At 41.2% G+C, this 16,481-nt stretch overlaps 2 protein-coding genes across 2 annotated transcripts in view; one reads left to right on the forward strand and one right to left on the reverse strand.

Moving 5' to 3' along the window:
• PSMD13 (proteasome 26S subunit, non-ATPase 13) lies at positions 1-14,185 on the reverse strand. The gene is made up of 13 exons (XM_007426520.3): positions 13,998-14,185; positions 12,224-12,302; positions 10,269-10,303; positions 10,130-10,185; positions 9,353-9,396; positions 7,834-7,920; positions 7,029-7,200; positions 6,583-6,662; positions 6,372-6,497; positions 5,238-5,300; positions 4,321-4,401; positions 3,865-3,981; positions 1-806 (listed from the first exon to the last, which is right to left on the reverse strand). The coding sequence occupies exons 1-13, from the start codon at positions 14,090-14,092 to the stop codon at positions 711-713; spliced, it is 1,131 nt and encodes a 376-aa protein (XP_007426582.1). The 5' UTR covers positions 14,093-14,185; the 3' UTR covers positions 1-710.
• A 196-nt stretch (positions 14,186-14,381) lies between these two features.
• The window catches only part of SIRT3 (sirtuin 3), a 17,053-nt gene continuing 14,953 nt past the window's right edge, over positions 14,382-16,481 (forward strand). Inside the window, exon 1 of the mRNA XM_025165612.2 lies at positions 14,382-14,540. The gene's annotated coding sequence lies outside the window, so the exon portion shown is untranslated. The remainder of the gene's footprint in view (positions 14,541-16,481) is intronic.

Genomic DNA, 16,481 nt, shown 5'->3' on the forward strand with positions numbered 1-16,481 from the left:
GAAGGCAGAGACATTTATTCTAGCAGTTATTTTACTGCATCATACTTCAGGATAAAATATTTGTAAAAGACAAGAGGAAACCCAAAGAATATAAAAACAAATCCACGAAATTTATGACTTTATTCTCAGAAAACTGATGGGATTCAGCAACTTCCTCTATTGCAAAATATGGGGAGGCTATAGGGAAAAAGTGTGTGTTCCCAATTTTGTTACCTTTGAGCTAGCAGAAAAAAGGTTCCAGGAAAAAGATCATGCTTTCCCCCACCCATCAGAAACACCTGATAATGGTTGAAGATAGCTTTACTTTCTCGCACAATAAGTGCAAAATGGAAGTCTTGCTGATATCCTTCTGTGGAGCTAATGACCTGCATCCCCTTAGCGTAAGTAGTGCCTAGCATTCTTCATTGGGAAACTCACAGCAAGACTAATTTGCCATTTATGGAATACCATTTTGGTGACAACAGGATGAATACTCCCAGGGAACACACTACTCAAATGTTAGTGCATAGGAAGGAATTCCTGACTCCAAGCACCAAAGGGTCACACAGCAAATGCCACTTAGATCTCTGTACAAGCATCACAAAAGAAGTTCCCCCAGCCCCCACCCTCACCCCCTTTAATAGCATTCAGCACAGAGTCAGTGGTCAGGGCACTGCCAGCTTCAGCAACAGTACAAGTACAAGATATTCCCTCAGCCAGTGCAAAGTCCTCTATGTTAGGATATCATGGGCTTGGTGCTCCACCAACATTTCCATGTTCTTCACATCTGTGCACCAGAACTCCAGACGGTCTTTCATACCCTTTATCTAGAAAACAAATCAACAATTGCATTAGAAACTAGGACACAAATGAGGAAAGACAAACAAAAACACAACTGCCAATATCAGAAGGTTTCCAGAGCATTCCAATCAGTTTGCAGATGTGCAACTAGCGCACAACATGCTGTGCAAAGGCCTTCCTAGCCACGACTGCCACCTGCTCTTCAAGCAGGAGTTGTGAGTCTAGGAGGACCCCCAAGTTGCACACAGGGTCTGTTTTGGGCAGTGCAATCCCCTCCAGTACCAAATATGGCATAGTCCCAGAATCAGCAGGTCCAAAAACCCAGAACCACTCAGTCTTGCCAGGGTTCAATTGAAGCCTGTTGTTCCCCATTCAGACACTGGGATAAGATATCAACAGCATTGCTTAATTTGACAGGGGCAGAGATGTACAATGGAGTGTCATCAGCGTAAGGATGATACATCACCCCACAGCAGCGGATGACCTCACCCAGTGGCTTCACATATATTTTAAAAAGTGGAGAGAGCACCAAACCCTGCAGCACCCCACACAGTAGGGGCTGAGGGTGGGATCTCTCCTCCCCAATCATCACTGACTGGAACCGATCCCGGAGAAAGAAGGAGAACCAGTGCAATACAGCACCACCCACTCTCAATTCCCAGAGCCGGTCCAGAAGGATAATATGGTTGGTGGTATCAAAGGCTGCTGAGAGGTGAAGCAGAGTTACGATGGATGCACAACCAACATCCTGCTCCTAACAGAGATCACTGAAAAGTGTGACCAATGCTCTTTCCATCCCATGCCCAGGCCTGAATCCTGACTGAAAGGGGTCCAGATAATCCATCCAGGGTCCTCTGAAGCTGTTGCACAACCACTTCTTCCACCACCCTACCTAAAAAGGGGAGGTTAAATACTGGATGAAAATTGTCCAGTATAGTGGGGTCCAGTGATGGTTTCTTGAGGAGGGGGTGAAACAAGGCCTTTTTAACAGGCAAAGGAACAACCCCTCACCCAAGGAAGAATTCACCACCACTAGAACCCACTCACATGACACCCACCAGGCAGCTTCAATTAGCCAGGAAGGGCATGGATCTTAAAGAGCAGATGTCCAAGCTCACAGTCATGAGGACCCTGTCCACTTCCTCAGGCCCAACAGGTTCAAACTGTTCCCAGATAACAAGGCAAGATTCTGCCCCAGGCATTTTCCCAGACCTGCAACAAGGCCAGTGTTCAGCTGCAAATGAATTCAAGTGACTTTGCCTGACAGATGCTGAGCAAATTCTTCTGCACAACCTTGCAGGGGGGTCTTTGAGCCCCCTCTACCCAAGAAGGCATGGCTCACCCAAAACAGGGCTGTGGGGTGGCTATCAGCTGATGCAATAATGGTGAAGTACTGTTGCTTTGTTGCCCTTACCGCCACGACATAGGCCTTAATAGTGGCTCTCTCCTATGTTTGGTCGAGTTTGTTCCTTGTTGGGTCCTGCGACGCTCCAGACATCTCCTCTCCCATTTCATCTACCTCAGCTCTTCCGTAAACCATGGAGAGCAATGGGATCCACGAGAAGGGAAAGGTTGCATAGGCATGATGCAAACCAAAGCCTCGGCACCCCTCTTGTTCCAAGTGGCAACCAAGGCCTCAGATGGAGCATGCAGCAGACCAGCAGGAACCACCCCCAGCTCTTTCTGAAATCCATCAGGGTCCATCAGTCACCGAGAGCAGACTGATTCAATAGGTCCAGCCTCCCTGCAATGGACAGTGGTGCTGGAGAACCCCATGGTAACCAGGACATGATCTTACCATGACAAGGGGGACACCAGAAGCTCCCCCAATTCCAGATCACATTGCCACTGCTCAGACAGGAAAACCAGAACAGGTGAGTGACCACTGTTCTGTGTTGGGCTCTGGATGACCTGGATAGGCCCATGACTGTCATAGTAGCCATGAAATCCTGAGCCACCTCTGACCCCACTCCCAGAGAAGGCAGATTGAAGTCCCCAAGAACCATAAGCCTGGGGAACTCCACCGCCAGCCCAGCAATGGAGTCAAGCAGCTCAGGCAGGGAGGTTGCTACACAGCAGGGAGGCTGGTACAGCAGCAACAGTCCTGACTGATCCCTAGAGCCCAACTTAATGAACAGTTAAGTCTCACATCTGGCAACTTGTGGAGCAGTGCCCGCTGGGAACACTTCCAAAAGGGCCACCCCCCTCCCTTCCATACCCAGCCAGGTCTCAGTAATGTATGCCAATACATACTTGAAAGATTTCACCTGCTCAACAGATCCTCCATTTATCAACCATCTAGCTGATGGGTTGCAAATTTCTTGAAAATACCAGGACATTTGTTTTTGAGTGGTTTCTTTTGAGGCATTCATTATTACAGCTGATGTTCTAAGACTGATGTTCTCAGTCCATGTTCTAAGACTGATGTTCTCAGCCCATTTTTTATTATAGAGAAAATGGCTGCATCATCCAAATATAAAATAATAGATATGAAGCAACTGGAAAGAGAGGGAGGATGAGGTCCATGGGTGGAAAGCTACAGCTGGAAACAGCTGGTGTAAGACCTCAGATAGGACACTGTAGATGTGGAGTACAGACAGCTTCAAAAGGTTCAGTCTGAAAACCTTTAATCTCTAAAGCTTTCCAACACTCATTTAGCTCAGCTTGAAGGTGCTGTCAAATTTGCTTCCAATTTTAAGCCAACAGGAATGAAGACTTCCAAAATACCTTGCATCATAGGAAAAAGCATGCTTCTCTTTTTGCCTCAATTCAGAATTAGTCTTCCAAGAGTGTCTTACTAGTTCCATTTGCCTTGGTAGCAGCACATTAATTATACTGATTGAAAAGTGTTGCTAGGAGTAGACATGTTGGGAATCAGGTGGAATTAATGTGATTATTCCTGCTGCTCAGTACAGAAACTTAATACTTCTCCATTCTAAAACTGATGCATGTATATACACACAGAATGTGATGACTGAACAAATAAAACACTCTGCCAACAGCCTCTGCTATTTCCCACCCACAAAGCTTTTACTATAGTTCCAAAACAAAACCTCTGTGAGGGGCTGCATGAGAAGAGGGTACCTGTTGTAAATCCAACACGCGTGGTTGGACCCAAGTCATGTGAACCCTTTTATCCACTTCATCAATACTGCCTTTCACCAAACCTACTGAGAGTGCTTTCATCACTAGCAGCTCCACCTGCACAAGAAAAGAAAACAGTGTCTTTACTATCTTCAGAAGTAGTATCCAATTCTTCCCAGGTGCAACTTACTGATCTGAGCACATGCTAGAACTCAAGGTGAAATAGCGAACAAATACAGAGAACACATAGAGCAAAGAAGATAGACTTTATATAGCCTTGCCTAAGAGCTTAAACAGAACAGCTTTAACAAAAATTATTTGACCAAAAAATGTCAAATTAAATGATGGACTGGTTTCTATTCAACTGAGTAATATGATATAGAAAGCAAATAAATAAATTGCTCATCAAACCAGAACATCTGGCTCCAACTTAGGTTAGCTCCAAAAGTAACTCACCTCATTTATAGTGACTTTGGCACTTCTAGCAATCTCTTCAAAAGTAAGTTGCCTGTGATTAGCTGGTCTGGTGAAGGTCATCTGTAGCCAAGAAAAGCTATAGGATTAAAACTAATTTGGACTTTAAAACATTATAACATGCCCAGTGTAATTGCTACAAATCTATTTTTTCTCTATCCTTGCTGACCTCAGTACAAGATGCTATTGACTGTAAAGCAATCTAGATTTTTGATATGATCTTTAAGAAAATACATATCGAAGCATATCTTGTCATTGTAAATAAGCACTACATAATTTGCATTGATCCCCAAAAACCCACCCCTCTCAAAGCAAGCTTTCAAATAAAAACCAAGGTTAACTGACATTAACCTGCTTATGATTAACATATAATTATTAAATATATATTATCAATCCATATGAGAAAATACTTCATATAATGACTTCCCTTATACTGTATTCTAGTCTAATATTTTTGAACAACACAAGTATTAAGACACAGACTGACATACAAAAGGGAATTCTGACACTAGCATAAAACAAGAATTCAATAAAGAATGAGATTAAACTGAATAATAAATGTGGCAGGATAGTAAGCATAATATACTACTGAGATACTAAGTAGTGTTATTAAAGTCCATTTATTTGTTTCAACCACTATGAGAAACAGCCACTTTTTTTGCACTGTAACTTGTTTTACAAAAGTAAGAAATAGATGTTTGAGTGATAATATCCAGCAAGGCAATTTCCAGAATACAAAGAACGATCCTCTATATACGGCATGCAAATTAAAGGAAAAGAAATATCAGTGAACAAAATGAATATATGTTTTTGGCCTATGACCGTACAAATACTTTGCACAAAATAATCCATGTAATCCAGATAGGGAGCAATGGTGTTACCTTTGTTCCAGGACTTACCTCCATTAAGCAAAGCAGCTGGATTTTCTGCAGCAGAAGAGTTTCATTTGCAGCCAAGTCTGGCTGTAAAACATAAAGCCAAAATATTAAAAACTTAACCTGCATTTTAATTTTAAAAAATGTCTGACAGGAAAGCACCACTAATTTTATATGCTTTGCTTCTGTGCCCAAAACTATTCTCAAGACCACTACAAAACCATTCAAGACTTCTAAATGCAGCTATCTAGGTGAATTAAAATAGGATCTCCTAGTGAAGGGAATATCAAGATAAATAATAAAAAGAATTCCAATAGCCTTTACAAATGGTCTTTATCTCATTTTATTGGAAGTACCTAGCACTGGATGTTAGGGATGCACAATTTTGCAGTAGAGGTACTACAGAACTCACTGAAAATCCAGCTCTTACTTGCAACTCATTAAAGCTGCATCTTTTTCCAGGAAGACACAGCTGCTTTAGTGAGCCAAAAAGTGTTACACTCTTACACATTCCAAAGCATTGTACAATAAAGGCATCATCTAAAGCAGGCCTGCACAACATGCAGAGCACCAAGCAGATTTGTGCAGCCCGCCAGCACTTTTTGAAGAATAACCTACCCACTGATGATAAAAGTCACCACCGCCAGGAAGGATCTGCTGTCATTGACTAGGTTTTCAAAGCCACTTCCAACCTGAAAGACATGCTGCCACGCACCTCCAATGCCTCCAGGCCTCACGGACACTACTAGCTCCATTGCTGCTGCTGCGCTGCTAGCTGCTGAACAGCTGATTGGCCCGCCAGCTATTTCTTTGTGATTTGCGATTATTTTTTAAGGTATCAATCTGGCCCTTTCCCCTCTACAAGTTAAGTAGGTTTGCAGGTTGTGTTCTGTTCCACAGAAACAGCCAACTATGTACTGTGGCCTGAAAGATGGAGACTGTGGCCTTCAATTTTGCAATCCCAGACAGGCAGCAAAACCCTGTGGGCTCTGTTTGGCCTATTAGGTAATCAGCTAAGCAAGCCTAAGCTTGCAAAAGAACCATTACAATAATTTGATCTCTCTGAATTCATATTTATACAGAAATCAAGAAATAGACTTATCTAAAGGTGCTTATATTACTTTCTCAAAATGCAATCCAGGCTTGCCAATCACTAACCTGTTGGCCCCATGATGATTTCAATGCCTGGAATTTTTCCACATTGCCACTATTGAAGGCATAAAGGGTATCAATCAGCCATTGTCTGTCAGTGTCCCTCAAAGATTCCAGTACAGGATGCATAAGCTATAGACGGAGATAAGACATGATATTATTAAGTTAACAGCAAGCTTTATTTACCCAACTGTTAAACTAGTACAATTCTACTTACCAGTTCCCCAAAGTTATAGACTCCTTCACCCAAAAGTCCTGCCAAGCCTAAAGTAAAAGCTCTTTCCTGCTGGTCTGCCACTGAAAAGAAAAATGTTCTATTTCAGTGACTATCCTACATTCCCATTTTAGGAGTTGGGAGAATCCCCAATTTCATAACTGCTATTGTAAGTGCCATTTTTAATCTGAAGTTGGAACACTGACTTTATGCATAAGATATACACGCATTAGTGTACATTCCCCACTCTCTTGAAAAATAAGGCTGTGTCTCTGATCATTCTCCCCACAGAAGTGCCTTGCTCTTATAACAAGATGTTTGTTGTATACTTCTACATCTGTGACAGTTTTAAAAATTTAAAAATCTTGAGTGGAGTTGCTCCTTTTTGAGGCAAGTCTTTACAAGCACCACACTGCCAGATATTCAGTGCAGAAAGAAGAGATCAGTACCTGGTAGGTCTTTGACATCTATACAGCCCAGGAACCTTAATGCATCCTTATAGTAAGAGGCATGATTCCCAATTGTCTGATAATACTTGCTAGAGAGATCATAGAAGCGGCTGTGAACAGATGTCACACCAGGGAGATTATTCAACATCTCCTCAACTTCTTCAATTGTCTCCTAAAGAAAATAAGGTGGATACCAGCTCTTAACTTTCATAACTATGTATGTATGTATAAGTCTGCTTTTAGAAATATATGCATATAATCAATCAGTACAGAAGAAAATTATCAGTATTTGAATCAATGAACATTAGCAAGTATTAGCCTGGACTTATCCATTTATTTTAGGAGAGTGGCAAATAAAAAACAATCATTTACATATCTCCAGAGTATGCAAGGTCAGCCAGATTGTCCTGAAGAAGGTATAATAGAGCAGGGAGATTTGCCAGGATGAGTGAACAATATCTGAAGTCAAGCAAAAGACTTCCTGGTTTCTAAAGGAGAATTAGGGCATAATACAATATTTGTATTTTTGTTGGCAACAATAGTTGCCTCAATTTGTTTGAATAAAGAAATTAGGAATTATTTGGGAAATGTGTTAATTTAAACTATGTAACATCCACATTAATAATATTTCATTCATTTCATTATATCAGATTATTTTAGTACTTTTCACAGAGTTCAATAATAACCACAGGAATACTAGAAAAGAAAGATACGTAAAAGTTCTGAGCAGCATAAAAATATAGAAACTATTTGATGCAACAGGCAAATCTGAATCAATGAACATGCAAATAAAACACTGCCTCACCTTTGTAACTTGCAGGTCACCAATGTTTAATTTTAGAGCACCAATGGCCGTTTTACATAGAATCACAGCTTCATCACTGCTTTTCACCTACAATCATAATATAAATGCCAGTCACAAAACAGCTGTTGTTGTATACAACTCATCTGCATCAAACAGAGTACAAGTATCAGATTGAAACAGTTCTAAATTTGACTTCTGTCCTTGTCTATTTTCTTACTGAGAACAAAGCATACAGGTAGGTCTCGATTAGTGCAATTAATGAATCCCACTATTTGTTATGTGCTATTTGAAATATTTTTACGGAAAATAGGGTAATAGGTTCCAGCCCAACAGGAATAGGCAATTAAAATTTTTAAACATAATTTTTTATATGTTTATTAACAAAACACAGGTAGTCCTCACTTAACAATAGTTCAGTAACCGTTTGAAGTACTGAACGAATAGTAGTTATGACCGGTTCTCAAAGTTATTTGAGCCATTACAGCACCCTCAAGGTAACGTGATCAAAATCTGGGCACTTGGCAACCCACCTGCATTTATGTGCACTTCAACTCCCCCCACCTGCCTATCTCCCTGCTATCTGTGCCCTTTTGGCCGCCCTGCACTCCACTGCCACTGCCTACTCCTGCCGCCCCCCACCGTCACCTTCTTCCCACTGCCGACAAGCTGTGCCCAGCCAAGGCAGTTACTGACCCTTCACGAGGCCTTCACAAGGCCTTCATGACGGCCACCTATCTCTCCCACGTCTGTCCTTTCGGTGGCCTTGCCCGGCCTCCACGAAGGGCCAGCAACTGCCTTGGCCAGGTGCACTTCATCAGCAATGGGAGGAAGAAGATGGCAAAGATCAGCTGGAGGCGGCAGGGGTAGGCGGTGGTGGAGTGCAGGGTGGCCAGAAGGGCAGAGATGGGGGGAGATAGGTGGGTGGGGGGAATTGAAGAGGAAGCGAGCACAGCAGGGCAGGAGAAATGCGCAATCCTTGCCTAACCACCACAACTGGGCCTACCAGAACTGTTGTCATTAAGCAGTGCAGTCACGTAATGTTTCTATCTGTCACGTGAATATCTGTCAACTGCTTCACTTAGTGACAGATATTCCAGCCCCAATTAGGGTCATTAAGCGAGGATTACCTGTACTGTATAACAGTAAAAGAGGATAAACCTATATCTAAAGCATACGTGCCATCTCCTGTATTCTGCTGTAGTTCTTCAAAATTAGCTGCTTCTTTTTTAAACTTTCCTTGAATGGAACCTTCCTTTCTCCATTTTGCACACACAGAGATTAAGGTCTAAATCCCAATGGCAATTGCGTGCACAAGCCTCGCACTAACTGAATTTTGGCTTGCACTAAACTCAACCTACTATCAGTTTATAATTTGTACTAAATCAAATATCACACTATTCAAACTCGCACTAATCGCGACCTACCTGTATTTAGCTGGCCAGTTGAGTAGATGTCTGAAAATGCTACTACCTGAATTATTAAAATATTATATACAATGCCTACTGCATTCTTTCCTTACCTTTTCTCGGGTCTTTTCCAGAAAAGTAAGGGCAACATTAGGATCTAGAAAGATGCATTCAAGAAGCAACATTAAGGATTATTTTAAAAATGTATGCAATGCCTATCATGCAATTCAGCATTAACCTTTTAAAAATTACATTATGTATGAAACATATTAGTATAAAACATATAAAATATAATAAAATATCAGAGCAAAGAACTCCAGGCATACTGTTTATATCCCTTTACTTTAATTTCCCCAAATTAAAGGAGACATGTTGCTTGAATAAATGTGGAATCTCTTGTATATCACTTCATTTCACCCTACACTGAAGGAAGCATAAACACAAGACTAAAATCCTATGAGTATAAAAGCACTAAAATAGGCTTTCAATCTGTACTTCCAGAATTAGCTTGCATATTAATACCATAAGTGGGCAAAATACTCAATTTTGAAAAGACTTTTTGAAAATGTTTCAATATTGGTTAGCTTGGAACACTTTTGGAATAATCAAAGCGGCATTTGAACAGTTGCAGTAAGGTCCAAACAGCTATTCTAGATTTGAAACTATCTACATATCACTAATACTCCTTTGCCATATTTGATATAGATATTTCAAAGTCAAGCAACAATAAGTACCCACAAAAAGCTAAAAATATAGATGTTTTTCCTAACAAAGTTGAGGTCAACTGCTGTTACCTTACTAAAGGTATCACTATATACCATTCTTGGCCTCAAAATTTCAACCTGAACCACTGTATTCAGGAAAAATAATTATGAGTAAAAGGAGTTTACCTGTCATCTGCCTTACTACATGAAGAATGATTTCTACAAGGGATAAAGGGTTCACCCTGGAATAAAGAGGAATTACTATGAATTGAGGGGGAAAAAAACCTAGGCTTTTTAAAAAGTTTAGCCATGTGAAAAATTTTACCTGTGTTCAAACTCACTGATAAAGTTCTCATAAAGCTGTAAGCCAATAGAAAAAGATAATTTTAATAACATATATATATATTTCAGTTAAACCAAAATCATTGTCACTGAACACTTTCTTGATAATGGAAGTATTTTTGATCAGAAACAGGGGAAGTGCACAAATCACAATGACAATTCAAGGAGGCAGCATAGGAGGATGTGAAAATCTGGCAAAAATCACCTTCCCTTGTCCTAGTTCTACAAAGAGATCTCCAGTGTACAAAAACCCTTTCCCACGGGTGCAGGGTCTGCTTTTCATGTCAATGACCACCACTTCACGCAATCAAAAGCAGCAACTGGGTCCAACTGGGTGCTGTTCATGTTGATATCAATTGTGTCCTGCCACCTTTGCTTTGGACTTCTGCACGGGTGTTTGCAATTGGTGTTGAAGTGGTAGGCGGTGCAGGCAACAGTGTGGAGTGCAGCTTGTTGGATGTGGCCATGCCACTGTAGGCATTTTTCCTGCATTTCTCTGTTATTGGTGCAATGCCCATCTGCTGCTGGACTGTATTGTTGCTGATGTGGTCAAGAAGGGAAACGCCTAATGATCAATGGAGCATACGCATGTCCATGGTATGTAGAGGACGTTCAGCACTTTTGGTGGTTGGCCAGCACTCAGCACCATATAGTGTTCCTGGGTGAACCATCATTCTATACACTTTTGATTTTAAATGAATTGGCATGCACCTATTGCAGAGCATTCCAGGGATCTCCTTCCAGCATAGCCATGTTGCATTCACCCTTGCACACATTTCCCCATTAATGCCACCATCACTTTGCAGATGGGATCCTAAGTAACAGGAGTTTGTCTTCATTAGATATTTGCTGTTGACCTAGCTGAAGGTGCTCGAGCTGGTCTCTAAATCTTCTTGTATATTGAGGAGCAAACCAAATTGGCTCAGGCAGTCATTCCATGTCTGGACACAGCACTGCAGTTCTTCCCTGGTGGTAGCTGTGAGCAGGACATCGTTGGCATAGAGCAAGACCCAGGGGATACTGTGATGAAGGTCTCACATGATGGTATCCACGACAAGAATGAACAGCCAATGGTGATAACGCCGAGCCTTGGTGCACACCAACTTTCACAGGAAAGCTGTCAGAAAGGCTGGCAGCACATCTCAATTGGCTGCTAGTATTAACACAGAGCATTTGGACCCATTTTATGAGTAGCTCAGGCACACCATGGCCACAAAGCGCATACCACATCAGCTTACATGGAACGTGGTCAAAAGCTTTTTTCTAGATCAAGGAAAGCCAGATGTAATGACTTCTTGTCTCTATGAAAACCCTTCCATCAATAGTGGAAATCTACAGAGTTAAAGTGTATCATTAAATCAAGGATAGTGTCCCATGTGGCTATCTAGCTTATTTTAGAAGACTCCCAAGTAAGAAAGCGCACCCCTACCTCCAGTTGCCTTGCCCTCTCTTAGTGTAAAAAAGATTCATTTAAATGCTCCATCAGAACCTTTAACTTAAACCTGTCAGATCTAGTCCTGCTCTCTATGACAGGAACCTAGTCTTGTGTCCCATTCTAAGTGGTATCATTTCAAGAATCTGAAGAGTGTCATCAAGTTCTCCCGTCACAGAAAAAATATACAGTTGATTCTTCAATGGGTTCATTTTCCAAACCACTATGAACTTTTTATTTCTATTACATAACTTCTCCAGTACCTTACTTCACTGCAGTGACATCACATGCCATTCTACAGCAATGTGAACACTTGTGTTATATATCTAAAAAGTAAAATCAAATCACTAAAATGGTGTTTCTTTGTTCATATAAATTACAGAATTGAATGCAGCGTAATTGCAAACAAATAGATTACAACAACCCCTAGAATGTGATTTTATTACAGATGATTCTTAAACAAACTATTATAACTGACATATATTTAATAAAACTAGGAAGCATACCTTGATGAGACCATCTCCTTGGGCAAAGCAGGGGTCTTGCACGAAATCCAAAACTTGCAAAGTTAGTTGGTGCCAGAGTCTGTAACATACACAGACAAAAAGAATAGCAAGTATCAATAGTGACAAATTTATACATGAGCAAATCCATTCTGAAAATTCAATAGTAACCATTAAATATATGGGCAAATTATTCAAAACATTTGTTTGAATAATAGGAAAACTTAAACAAAATTGATTTTAAAACAACCTAACACCAGCATATGTTGTTTAAAGTAAGAAAATAACCAAAATAATTTATCAGGAATAGTAGTTCACAGGAAAAGTGCATCACTAAGAAAACTCAGGTGGCAAGTTTTCAGAGAGCTGCTACCCATCTAAGTAATAAACAATATTGAGCAAAATAGCCTGTGTCATTATAGGACAGCTTCAATACATTCATAGACCCTTGGCAATATTTCACAACAATGTATATAGGCCATCAAGGCTTAATGATACCTTAAAACCTGAGTATTATTTATTTGGTGCCTTCAAGTCAGTTTTGACTCCTGGCAACTGCCTGGACTAGTCCCTGCAGTTTTCTTGGCAAGGTTTTTCAGAAGTGGTTTTCCACTACTTCATTCCCAGGGTTAAGAGAGAGTGATTGGCCTAAGGTCACCCAGTTGGCTTGTGCCTATGGTGGGACTAGAACTCTCAGTCTCCCAGTTTTTAATCTGATGCCTTAATCACTACACCAAACTGGCTCTCACAACATATTTATGCCCTCACTTAATTTAATATTATGAACCAAAAGTGATGCTTTGTTCTTACTATGATGAAAAGAGAAACAAACTATATGCTGTTGACACCTACATGTTGGTGGAATCAAACTTTTTATCCTCCAGTGGAACAATATCCCCATTTGTTCTCTAATGTTTGAGAACTGGAGGTCCATGCAGAGCAGATAAGAATGGTACAAGTGACTACTGGGACAGAACATCAAATGGAAATCTGCTCTGAGTGAGTGGAATCTTTTATGTCTGGAATACATTCTAATGTTGCTTTAAAAAAAGAAAGGTTTAGTTTGAGGCATAAACATTTTTCTGCTTAGAGAGCAATGATAAAAGATCCCTGTGCTAGCAATAATATTAGCTGCATAAACAGCCTGTAAATACATAAACTGGAGAAGGACTAGCAATCAGCAGACCACCAAAAAAGAAGTGTATCTGTGCGTTTGCCCAATTAGCACCCTTACTACAAGCTTGTTCCTGCACACCAATTGACTTTTGGCAATCAGAACTTCACTGAATGTTAGCAGATACCAGCCTGGGCTTATCCATTTATTTTAGGAGAGTGGCAAATACAAAACATTCATTTACATATCTCCAGAGCACGCAAGGTCAGCAAGATTGGCCTGAAGCAGGCAGGATGTAACAGAGCAGGGAGGCATGCCAGGACGAGTGAACCAGCCTCGCTCATCATGAGGAAGGGGATGGGACAAGGGAACAGGTGAAAACTAAGATATATACAGCCTGCCAGTCTTAGATATATACAGCCTGCCACGACAGAAGGGGGCGACGGGAGGGGGGGTCTTCAACAGCTCAATCCCTTGTCATTGCTTCTTGCCCTTCAGCATTTCCCGAGTAAGGCACCTGCTCGCCGCAGGCAACAAACACACCGCTCGCAGCTAGCAAAGATCTCTCCGCCCGCTACCCCCCGCCCCGACTCCAATGCACGTGCACCCATTAACTTCGCTCTCTTCCCCCCACCCTCTTACTGAACTGACCCCCGGACTCACTTTTTATTGTAAAGCTCCTCCAGCCGGTGCCAAACGGCGGCCTGACCGGGTCCCGAGCTCTGGCTCTGCTGTAGGAAAGCTGGCACGTCCTTCATGGTAAGGCCGGGAGGGGAACAGCACGAAAAGAGCGGCGGTTCACTCCGAAGAGCAGTAGAGGCCGGCCCGTCTTGCCGCCGGATATGCAGACTCACTTCCGGCACCTTCAGTGCGGAGCATGCCGGGTACCGTATGGCCCCGCGTAGAGTAGCCTCGCTTTAGCCTTCCGCCCGCGGAAAAGGATTGGTTGATCAGTATGGTAAGAGCGGCCGCTATGCTCTCGGAATGGTAACTGAGAGTGTTCTGAGCTGCCTTCCTCGCTCGGGCGCCCCCTGCCGACCACAGATCCCACTTGCGATGTGGCATAAAGACGCAGCTGGTTAGGTCTCGGCATTTTCTGGGCTCCGGCAGGCGCCTCTTGTGAACGCGCCCTCGTCTCATTCTCCTTCGCATGTTGTGTCACAAGGACAGCAAGAACTACAAAGATTTATTATTATTGCTGCTTAGGTACGTTAGACATCATTATACTCCGTCTTGTACGGGCCCAGGACTCAGTAGCTTTGCTGGCCAAAGATCTTGGGTTCACTCCTAGCAGAACCAGCCCATGGGCTGTCCTGCAATAAAACGCTTTGCTGTTTTCTTTATATTCGGGTTTATCTCAGCATTTAGAAAATTGCAAAAGGTTAATGTTAGGAAAGACATTCGTGTTCCGTTCTCTGTAGTTTTGGAAAAATCGGGCGGCCGTTTCATTTTAAGGCACGGTCTCGGAAAAGGAACAAGCCAGGACGGTGACTACGAAGATTTACGGTTTGCCTTAGAAAAATGCATATGAGGGAAAGTAGGAGCAAGATTTTTTAAAATTAATTTTTATGGAAGATTTTTTTACAGAGTAAAACAATACAAATTTAAAGAAGAAAAAGAAGATTGATAAATAAGAAATAAAGAAAAAAGAAAAGACAGAAAAAGATATAAAGAAGCAGCTTCCGATCTTTAGAGCAGTTATAAATGCATTTATATTTTATCCTCTCACTCTAAAGTTGTATGGTGGCTCCATTCTTTCCATATTTTACCCTTTCTAATCATCAAACCCATAAATCACAAGTTCATTTTTTTTTCTGTTTTCAGCAAAAAGTCCATCAGTAAAGGGTTTCCAATCACAGACAAATGTAGTTGTTGTCTTTACCCTGACCAAACAGGTCAATTTTGCCATCTCTGCAAATTCTGTCATCTTCACCAACCATTCCTCCATTGTGGGTATTTCAGAGTCTTTCCATCTTTGTGCATATAATAATCTCACTGCAGAGGAAAAGTAGGAACAAGATTTTGGCTGGCAGAGTCAGCCAATCAGGGACCTCTAACCTGTTTCATCAGCCAGTTTATCTTACAGTACATAACTATAGGTCCCTGGGTTAAGAATGCCTGGTTTACGGACGGCCCATAGTTAAGAACGGAGCTTATTGTAGCAAAATTTGAGTGAAATACACAACGATTCGAGTTAAATACACAATGATTTGAGTTAATTACACAATACTACTTATACAGTATTCTACAATAATACTGTTCCTGCTTACGTATAAATTCGACTTAAGGACAGACCTTGGGAATGGAACTCGTCCTTAAACTGGGGACTACCTGTATATAGGTGTGTCCCATTGCTTCAGGCAGCATTTTTCAAACTTGGCAACTTTACGATATATGGACTTCAACTCCCAGCATTCCCAGCCAGCATCTTAAAGTTGCCAAGTTTGAAAAACACTGGCCTAAGGAATATTATTTATGGTATTAATCTTACTGGTTTTCTAAATGTCACCCTTTGTTCATGCAGCTGTAATTTCATTAATTCCTGCATTTTGGAAGGAATTTTGTATCCCGAAATTGGGTCTTTCCCCTCTACTGAGTTAAAGTGCTATCCATCCAACCTTAAGCTGGCAGAAAAATATACCAGCATGGAATTTGCTGTCCCTATTGTTGATCCCAGTTCCTGCCAGTCACCTGACTTCCTTCCAAGCCTAATAAATTTTATACAACTTGTGGCTGCCCTTGGATGGTCTTAGAATAAGATGAGAAATGTTCCTTTTACAGCTAAGGAAATGTTAATACAATTTCACTCACAGTGTGGGGATGAAGGCAGTGTTACTGATGCAAGGCAGAAAAAAAAGATGTTGCTAGAACTTGTTTCTGCTAGTTAGATGCAAATGGGGACATGGTTTTAGTCAAATGTTGTTTCAATGAATCTTCTCTAAGTGAAACTGATTTGGATCCATCCTATAATTTTTCATAGAAATTAAGCCATTTGTTAGATTATTTAAAATGTTGGTTTTAAGCTTATGGTGCTTAGTCACAAAATCTCATGGCTACTGAATCTTATAATGGCTAACACTGGAAATTTAAAGAAGCACTTAATGTCCCAGAGTAATTGAAAAAGGCTGAGCAAGTAACTTAATTATC

The sequence above is a fragment of the Python bivittatus genome, unplaced genomic scaffold, assembly GCF_059951505.1.
Source record: "Python bivittatus isolate LINGU-HERP-01145 unplaced genomic scaffold, Pbiv_v1 ctg000480_np1212, whole genome shotgun sequence".
NCBI classification, from domain to species: Eukaryota; Metazoa; Chordata; class Lepidosauria; order Squamata; family Pythonidae; genus Python; species Python bivittatus.

Bases quoted from the DNA above. Each gene is read 5' to 3' on its own strand.
- PSMD13 (XM_007426520.3), bottom strand. From the start codon at position 14,092: ATGAAGGACGTGCCAGCTTTCCTACAGCAGAGCCAGAGCTCGGGACCC. The intron at 4,402-5,237 runs GTAAGTCCTGGA...TCTTGGCTACAG, and splicing joins AGCTGCTTTGCTTAATGGAG to ATGACCTTCACCAGACCAGC. The intron at 807-3,864 runs GTACCCTCTTCT...TTTGTTTTCTAG, and splicing joins GCGTGTTGGATTTACAACAG to ATAAAGGGTATGAAAGACCG.